Source organism: Gymnodraco acuticeps, unplaced genomic scaffold (assembly GCF_902827175.1).
Source record: "Gymnodraco acuticeps unplaced genomic scaffold, fGymAcu1.1, whole genome shotgun sequence".
Lineage (NCBI taxonomy): Eukaryota > Metazoa > Chordata > Actinopteri > Perciformes > Bathydraconidae > Gymnodraco > Gymnodraco acuticeps.
This window is the reverse complement of record NW_022991527.1, coordinates 24662-34665: the sequence shown is the minus strand read 5'-3', so window position 1 is coordinate 34665 and position 10004 is coordinate 24662. Positions and strand designations below refer to the sequence as shown.

Genomic DNA, 10004 nt, shown 5'->3' with positions numbered 1-10004 from the left:
CTCATCATTGTGATGAAGGATTACATCTGACACAAATGTGTTTCCCTCCTCGTGCACCTCCTCCATCACAATGTTGTCATTATCGTCCGATAACTCTCTGACACTTGCACCTTCCTGTATTGTAGTCCTCATTGGTGGTGCGGTGCTGTAATTTTGGTAAGCAGAAGTGGCGCTGCGGGATGAACCGAACGCCGGGTTAAGGGCGCCCGATGCCGACGCTCATCAAACCCCAGAAAAGGTGTTGGTCGATATAGACAGCAGGACGGTGGCCATGGGAAGTCGGAATCCGCTAAGGAGTGTGGTAACAACTCACCTGCCGAATCAACTAGCCCTGGAAAATGGATGGCGCTGGAGCGTCGGGCCCATACCCGGCCGTTGCTGGCAACAGGAGCCCGCGAGGGCTACGCTGCAACGAGTAGGAGGGCCGCCGCGGTGAGCACGGAAGCCTAGGGCGTGGGACCGGGTGGAGCCGCCGCGGGTGCAGATCTTGGTGGTAGTAACAAATATTCAAACGAGAACTTTGAAGGCCGAAGTGGAGAAGGGTTCCATGTTGAACAGCAGTTGAACATGGGTCAGTCGGTCCTAAGAGATGGGCGAACGCCGTTCTGAGGGTGGGGCGATGGCCTACGTCGCCCCCGGCCGAATCAAAAGGGAGTCGGGTTCAGATCCCCGAATCTGGAGTGGCGGAGATAGGCGCCGCGAGGCGTCCAGTGCGGTAACGCAAACGATCCCGGAGAAGCTGGCGGGAGCCCCGGGGAGAGTTCTCTTTTCTTTGTGAAGGGCAGGGCTCCCTGGAATGGTTTCGCCCCGAGAGAGGGGCCCGTGCCCTGGAAAGCGTCGCGGTTCCGGCGGCGTCCGGTGAGCTCTCGCTGGCCCTTGAAAATCCGGGGAGAAGGTGTAAATCTCGCGCCAGGCTGTACCCATATCCGCAGCAGGTCTCCAAGGTGAACAGCCTCTGGCATGTTAGATCAAGGTATGTATGGATATGTCTGTCTTATGGACATAGTTAACATGGGACTTTTCCTTAAAATGTACTGAAGTCCGCACAATGTAAATGTGATGTCACTACCAATGCAAATTCCCTGCCAAGGGCAAGACAAATGTTACCAACTATGCCTACACACATGCAACCCTTGGGGGTTCTATTTTGTTGTTATTCAGTGTTACCAGGGGCAACGAACTTCTGACCGGTGTTCCCTCTTGGTTTAGTCCGTGGGGGAGTGCTTAAGTGTGGGTACACATGTTTCACCTGGTGCACAAGGTTATGGAGGTGGGGGTCTTGCTGGTGCTCAAGTGCCCATATACATCACCCCATGTTCCCATGACTGTTACCCCTGCTAAAGAGACACTATTTCGGGGTAAAATGTATCCATGTTGACCCCTGGTTCTTGTTCCTTGTACCCTGGATGCATGTAGATGGGCCTGGAAGAATGCAATGTGGAGTTCCAATGCAAATTGGCTTAAGTCCAGTCAGGGTCTGGACATGTTGCCATGACTGTTACCCTGCTAAAGAGACACTATTTCGGGGTAAAATGTATCCATGTTGACCCCTGGTTCTTGTTCCTTGTACCCTGGGATGCATGTTGGTGTCCCTGAAGAATGCAATGTGTAGTTCCAATGCAAATTGGCTTAAGTCCAGTCAGGGTCTGGACATCTTCCCATGACTGTTACCCCTGCTAAAGAGACACTATTTCGGGGTAAAATGTATCCATGTTGACCCCTGGTTCTTGTTCCTTGTACACTGGATGCATGTTGGTGTCCCTGGAAGAATGCAATGTGGAGTTCCAATGAAAATCGGCTTAAGTCCAGTCAGGGTCTGGACATCTTCCCATGACTGGTACCCGCCTTAAGAGACACTATTTCGGGGTAAAATGTATCCATGTTGACCCCTGGTTCTTGTTCCTTGTACCCTGGATGCATGTTGGTGTCCCTGGAAGAATGCAATGTGTAGTTCCAATGCAAAATCGGCTTAAGTCCAGTCAGGGTCTGGACATCTTCCCATGACTGTTACCCTGCTAAAGAGACACTATTTCGGGGTAAAATGTATCCATGTTGACCCCTGGTTCTTCATCCTTGTACACTGGATGCATGTTGGTGTCCCTGGAAGAATGCAATGTGTAGTTCCAATGCAAATTGGCTTAAGTCCAGTCAGGGTCTGGACATCTTCCCATGACTATTACCCTGCTAAAGAGACACTATTTCGGGGTAAAATGTATCCATGTTGACCCCTGGTTCTTGTTCATTGTACACTGGATGCATGTTGGTGTCCCTGGAAGAATGCAATGTGTAGTTCCAATGCAAATCGGCTTAAGTCCAGTCAGGGTCTGGACATCTTCCCATGACTGGTACCCCGCCTTAAGAGACACTATTTCGGGGTAAAATGTATCCATGTTGACCCCTGGTTCTTGTTCCTTGTACACTGGATGCATGTTGGTGTCCCTGGAAGAATGCAATGTGGAGTTCCAATGCAAATCGGCTTAAGTCCAGTCAGGGTCTGGACATCTTCCCATGACTGGTACCCGCCTTAAGAGACACTATTTCGGGGTAAAATGTATCCATGTTGACCCCTGGTTCTTGTTCCTTGTACACTGGATGCATGTTGGTGTCCCTGGAAGAATGCAATGTGTAGTTCCAATGCAAATCGGCTTAAGTCCAGTCAGGGTCTGGACATCTTCCCATGACTGGTACCCGCCTTAAGAGACACTATTTCGGGGTAAAATGTATCCATGTTGACCCCTGGTTCTTGTTCCTTGTACCCTGGATGCATGTTGGTGTCCCTGGAAGAATGCAATGTGTAGTTCCAATGCAAATCGGCTTAAGTTCAGTCAGGGTCTGGACATGTTGCCATGACTGGTACCCGCCTTAAGAGACACTATTTCGGGGTAAAATGTATCCATGTTGACCCCTGGTTCTTGTTCCTTGTACACTGGATGCATGTTGGTGTCCCTGGAAGAATGCAATGTGTAGTTCCAATGCAAATTGGCTTAAGTCCAGTCAGGGTCTGGACATCTTCCCAAGACTGTTACCCTGCTAAAGAGACACTATTTCGGGGTAAAATGTATCCATGTTGACCCCTGGTTCTTCATCCTTGTACACTGGATGCATGTTGGTGTCCCTGGAAGAATGCAATGTGGAGTTCCAATGAAAATTGGCTTAAGTCCAGTCAGGGTCTGGACATCTTCCCATGACTGTTACCCTGCTAAAGAGACACTATTTCGGGGTAAAATGTATCCATGTTGACCCCTGGTTCTTCATCCTTGTACACTGGATGCATGTTGGTGTCCCTGGAAGAATGCAATGTGGAGTTCCAATGCAAATTGGCTTAAGTCCAGTCAGGGTCTGGACATCTTCCCATGACTGTTACCCTGCTAAAGAGACACTATTTCGGGGTAAAATGTATCCATGTTGACCCCTGGTTCTTCATCCTTGTACACTGGATGCATGTTGGTGTCCCTGAAAGAATGCAATGTGTAGTTCCAATGCAAATTGGCTTAAGTCCAGTCAGGGTCTGGACATCTTCCCATGACTGTTACCCTGCTAAAGAGACACTATTTCGGGGTAAAATGTATCCATGTTGACCCCTGGTTCTTGTTCCTTGTACACTGGATGCATGTTGGTGTCCCTGGAAGAATGCAATGTGGAGTTCCAATGAAAATTGGCTTAAGTCCAGTCAGGGTCTGGACATGTTGCCATGACTGTTACCCTGCTAAAGAGACACTATTTCGGGGTAAAATGTATCCATGTTGACCCCTGGTTCTTGTTCCTTGTACACTGGATGCATGTTGGTGTCCCTGGAAGAATGCAATGTGGAGTTCCAATGAAAATTGGCTTAAGTCCAGTCAGGGTCTGGACATGTTGCCATGACTGGTACCCGCCTTAAGAGACACTATTTCGGGGTAAAATGTATCCATGTTGACCCCTGGTTCTTGTTCCTTGTACCCTGGATGTATGCTGGTGTCCCTGGAAGAATGCAATGTGGAGTTCCAATGAAAATCGGCTTAAGTCCAGTCAGGGTCTGGACATCTTCCCATGACTGGTACCCTGCCTTAAGAGACACTATTTCGGGGTAAAATGTATCCATGTTGACCCCTGGTTCTTCTCTCCTGGTGTCCATTTCATGTACATTTCCTCGTGTCCATTTCATGTACATTTCCTCGTGTCCATTTCATGTACATTTCCTCGTGTCCATTTCATGTACATTTCCTCGTGTCCATTTCATGTACATTTGATGGGGGAGTCACATGTGGATGAAATGGACCCGATTCCCGGAGGTTCCGGGCAGAATTTGGTAGCTCATATGCGGCCTGCCGTGCACCCCCACCCGTGGAAAGAAAAAAAAAGTAAATAAAACGGTCAATTATATCTTAAATTCATCAAAAACTACGTTTTTAAAAATTCTCGAAAAACGGCTAAGTGCCAACGGGTGAGGGGACCAACCCTTCGGCGCTTCGGGCGGAAGCCCCGGAGACATTTCCACTGACCCGTTGCACTTTTCAACGTAGAGGGGAATTGAGACCTCCCCTCCTCCGTTAACAATTTTCATTCATCTTTTCCAAGCTACCTTCTGCACGAAATCGGAAACCCGGTTTTTTGAGAGCACTTAGAAAAAAACGGCCTATTTCTCATGATGGGGAAATCATGGAGGAATGCGTCCGATGAGTGAGCACTTTGGATCGGACACAATTGTTGCCCGGAGGACCCCAATCACGGTTCTTACAAAACTTTAAGTTTTTGAACTGGCCTCTGGAGGAATGCAAGGGGAGTTTCGACGGAATAACGAGACACTATTGTCGGACACATTGTTGCCCGGAGGACCCCCAATCACGGTTCTTACAAAACTTTAAGTTTTTGAACTGGCCTCTGGAGGAATGCAAGGGGAGTTTCGACGGAATAACGAGACACTATTTTCGGACACATTGTTGCCCGGAGGACCCCCAATCACGGTTCTTACAAAACTTTAAGTTTTTGAACTGGCCTCTGGAGGAATGCAAGGGGAGTTTCGACGGAATAACGAGACACTATTTTCGGACACATTGTTGCCCGGAGGACCCCCAATCACGGTTCTTACAAAACTTTAAGTTTTTGAACTGGCCTCTGGAGGAATGCAAGGGGAGTTGCCAGGGGACTCTACCTGCATTATGAGGCACTATTTCCGGACACCTTTTCACCAATTTCACACCCCTTTCTCTGGTTCTTCCAAAAGTTAACTTTAACTTTTTCTGACTCTGGAGGAATGCAAGGGGAGTTGCCAGGGGACTCTACCTGCATTATGAGGCACTATTTCCGGACACATTTTCACCAATTTCACCCCTTTCTCTGGTTCTTCCAAAAGTTAACTTTAACTTTTTCTGACTCTGGAGGAATGTAGGGTGAGTTGTCAGGGGACTCTACCCGCCTTAGGAGGCACTATTCCCGGATACATTTTATCCATTTTAACCTCTTTCTCTGGTTCTTCCAAAAGTTAACTTTAACTTTTTCTGACTCTGGAGGAATGTAGGGTGAGTTGTCAGGGGACTCTACCCGCCTTAGGAGGCACTATTCCCGGATACATTTTATCCATTTTAACCTCTTTCTCTGGTTCTCTGGTTGCATCCGTCTCTGGATCATGGAAGAATGCATCCGCTGCATGATGACTTTGGATCGGATACAATTGTTGCCTGGATGACCCCCAATCATGGTTCTTACCAAACTTAACGTTTTGAACTGGTCTCCGGAAGAAAGTAAGGGGAGTTGCCAGGGGACTCGACCCGCCTTAGGAGGCACTATTTCACCCAGTTTTGGCTCCCGCCTTGCCTGGATGATAGGACCGATATATGACAGGGATCTCTGCCCGCCTAACGAGTGCCTAAATGGGACACCTTTCGCACGATGATGCAAATGGGTTATTTATTGAAAATAAACCGGAGAGATTTGACATGGGGTCTTTCTAGTTCGCTGAGTGCAACTTTCTTATTTTCACCTATCCTTCTTTGTCCCCCCCGGTTCTATACATTATACTGGTGACACTTCCCGGTACCGAAATGCTCAGGCATACAAAATGATGGCGATCGGTTGTCCTATCTGTAATAGTCCCTACCGTGCCCTGAGCAAGCACCTGCTGAGGAACCATAGTGTGCGTAATTTAGTGGAAAGAAGAATTCTGCTGTTGTTGGCGAAAGGACGGATAAACATTAGGCTCCATCCCTGCATTATTGCAGGATGCGAGTACAACGGGACAAGGCTGGACCGCCACTTGTACAGAAACCATGTTGAGCTGTCCCGGCAGGAATTACATGTGGTTTTAACTAAACTAAAAATGAAAGTGGCCACAAAGAAGCTTCATGAACTCAGTTTGACAAACCCCAGAGTAGCAATGATTACCTCTTGGGATGTTGACACTGTGGGTGATGTTGTCCTGTCACAACCTCCACCCTTGTCCCCAGTGATTAAATGTGACAACCCGGACTGTAAGGAATGGAGGATGGATGCAAACAGAATGAAGGCTCAGAGGGACATATATGCTGCTGAGGTGAAATCCCTGCGCTGCATGCTGCAGCAGAGGATTCAACGTAACCGAAAGAGGATGAACCAGAGGGCCGAGGACCAAGAGCGGGTGTTTCTAAGGAAACGATCCCGAACAGAGTCAACACCAAAGAGGCTGTCCAAGTCCAAAGGTCCCTCCTGCAGGAAGTCCCCCATTGCCTCTCACACACCTGTATCCAGCTCCTCAGAACCTGCATCCATAGATACCAAGGCCTCGTCATCCTCCCCTCCCATACATTCCCCCTGGTTCAGCGGCAGGGGCCGGGGGAATCGAATGCGGGACATTACATTCCCACGCATCATGGAGAAGTATCTGCAAGGCTACCGGGACCATTATGAGGGCATCGATCCAACAGTGAGGCTCCAAGAAAACGCAGTCTCCAAAATAAGCAGAATCAAATCATTCCTAAGCTTCATGGCACACGGTTTCAATCGCCTGTCTGACTGGCTCTTTTTGAGGGATCTGAAGAGGATACGTGGGTGGTCCCGGAGCCTGATAAAGTCAAGCCTACAGGTCACGACATCTGACTTCTATATCAAAAATATATCACACTTTCTCAAGTACATGAATGAAACACCATGCAAGGGGAGCAGGCTCAACCAGAATGACATGATTTTAATCACACGGGAAGTTGCTGCCATCCTGAAGTCCATGAGAAAGAAGGTGTTTATCCACCAGATGCAGGTGAAGCGGGACAAGATGGAAGGTCTGCCAAGCCATAAAGACATCATGGCATGTTTGACTGCGGCCAAAACTCGCATCCCTCAGCTCCTGGATGTGATGACCAGCAATCCGACTCACGCAACCCGGAGCCTGCTCTATGGGTACATGACCCTCAATTGGAGCTGCATTTATGGGCACCGTCCGGGGGTCTACTCCAACATGACCAACACGGAGGTCCTAAAGGCGGAGATAACTGGCACTGCCTTTGGCCACCTCATCCACGTGAGTGAGCTATTAAAACATGTGTTTATTCTGGCAGTGATACACATGTTGTGGATGATTGATACTTGTATTGACGCTCTCTAACTCTGTCATAACAGGTAAGCAACCACAAGACGGCCAACGCGTTCGGGGAAGCGCAGATGTATCTCACCATAGAAGAATTTGGATGGATGAAAAGGTGGCTGGAAATCAAGGGGACGCTGACCGGCACCAACAACCGCTACTTCCTCTGCATAGCGGGGAAGAACCCATCGAGGAACCTTGCCACCTTCCTGAGGTTGGCATGGGCTGATGTTGGACTAAAAGGTCCCATTAACTTCACCAACCTCCGCACAGTCCACGCCGATAATGCGAAGAGGTTTCAGGACATAAGCAACCGCCAAAGAGTGAGTGATTTCATGTGTCACAACACTGCAACTGCAGACAAATTTTATGCCAAGAATCCTTCTTTGAAGGAGGCTGCGGACATACGAATGCTCTTCACAGAGTCACTGCAAGCAGCGGCCGCAGCAGCATCAGGGGTGAGTGAAGACAATTTGGGGGACATTGACATCCACAGTGACCGTGACAGCTCTGGAGAGGAGCATAGCCCTACTCCCTACCAAGACTCCACCGATACCGAGACGTCAGATGAATTATACAAAGACTTCAACGCTTGGAGAGCGGCGAAGAGGGAACAGTCAATGGCCGAACACAGTCCCTCAGACACGGTGAAGAGAGGGTGCCAGCCTCTGCACCAACTTCACCCGATACGGACAATGTTGCCAGTGACCAACTTGTAAATATGCAATGTTTTGTTGTACTCAGTCCGCTTGTGCTGGATGAGTTAATAATGTTATAATGTTATAAAGTGTCAATGTATATATTTCTGTAAATAAAGTTTGTTAAAATTACTTAATTTGTCCTCTTTTTATAACCCAATATGGGTGATTCCCCATTAAGATCCCCAGGGGCACGAGGTTCTGGTGGTGTGCATGAAGGGGTTTAGTCCAACGTGAGGGAGTGCTCAAATGTGGGAGGATGTGTAAGGCAAGCGGAGGGTAAAATAAGTTAAAGTGTGAACCTCCAGCAGGGCAGGTGGTGCTGCTGTGAATAGAGGCCGACTATGGTGTCCGATGGGCGGACTGTAAAGCACCGCAAAATACACCCCCTGATAGGTTACCAGGGGCCATGAGACATCCTCCATAGGAGGTTGGGTGCTGCTGTGAATAAGTCCGACTATGGTGTCCGATGGGCGGACTGTAAAGCACCGCAAAATACACCCCCTGATAGGTTACCAGGGCCATGAGAACATCCTCCATAGGAGGGTGGGTGCTGCTGCTGTGAATAAGTCCGACTATGGTGTCCGATGGGCGGACTGTAAAGCACCGCAAAATAGACCCCCTTATAGGTTACCAGGGGCACGAGTTTCTTGAGGGTGTAATCATCTGGGTTTAGTCCGTGGGGGAGTGTTTAAGTTCGGGGGCCCGGGGTCCCAAGGTGCGCGAGGTTATGGAAGTACGCATGTCAGGTAGATATGCTGGAGGTCTGTAGTCCGTGTTTTGGGTCTCTGTGAGCGGCCAAAGTGAGGTGGTTTTCCCGGTGTATGTCATGGAAGTCTGACATAGCCTGTTTGCCCATGTCAAATCTTATTATGAGGCACTATTTTGGGATACATTTTATCCATTTTAACCCCTTTCTCTGGTTCTTCCAAAAGTGAACTTTAACTTATTTAGCCTCTGGAGGAATGCAAGGGGAGTTGCCAGGGGAGTCTACCTGCATTATGATGCACTATTTTGGGATACATTTTATCCATTTTAACCCCTTTCTCTGGTTCTTCCAAAAGTTCACTTATACTTATTTAGCCTGTGGAGGAATGCAAGGGTAGTTATCAGGGGAGTCTACCTGCATTATGATGCACTATTTTGGGATACATTTTTATCCATTTTAACCCCTTTCTCTGGTTCTTCCAAAAGTTCACTTATACTTATTTAGCCTGTGGAGGAATGCAAGGGTAGTTATCAGGGGAGTCTACCTGCATTATGATGCACTATTTTGGGATACATTTTATACATTTTAACCCCTTTCTCTGGTTCTTCCAAAAGTTCACTTATACTTATTTAGCCTGTGGAGGAATGCAAGGGTAATTATCAGGGGAGTCTACCTGCATTATGAGGCACTATTCCCGGGTACATTTTATCCATTCTGTACATTTGGCTTACCGCGACTGGTAGTTAATGTCGCTACGGGGGACGCGTATATCCCTAAGGTATGTAAGGTTTTTCTAGGTGTGTAAGGAGGGATTGTTGGAAATTAAAATCAATGTTTTATGGCATAATGTACCTTAAACATACCTTCAGTTTAAATGCTGTTTTATACTGAAAAACCAGAAGTTCTTGTGCACAACCAGTTGTTAAGCTTTTATTCTGAAAATCCTTCATGACGACATCCGGGACTACCGCCCATTAGTATCATTAAAGTGGCTATTGACGCCGTTAACATGTATTACATATGAAAGAGATAAGGAGGATAAAAGGCATGTGGAAGTAAGCAATGA

General features: G+C 47.9%; 1 protein-coding gene across 1 annotated transcript; it reads left to right on the top strand.

Moving 5' to 3' along the window:
- Positions 1-5823: 5823 nt before the first annotated feature.
- Positions 5824-8250, top strand: LOC117533387. The gene is made up of 2 exons (XM_034197088.1): positions 5824-7468; positions 7567-8250. Exons 1-2 carry the CDS (start codon positions 6038-6040, stop codon positions 8248-8250), a joined length of 2115 nt encoding a protein of 704 aa, XP_034052979.1. The 5' UTR covers positions 5824-6037.
- The last annotated feature ends 1754 nt before the right edge of the window (positions 8251-10004 follow it).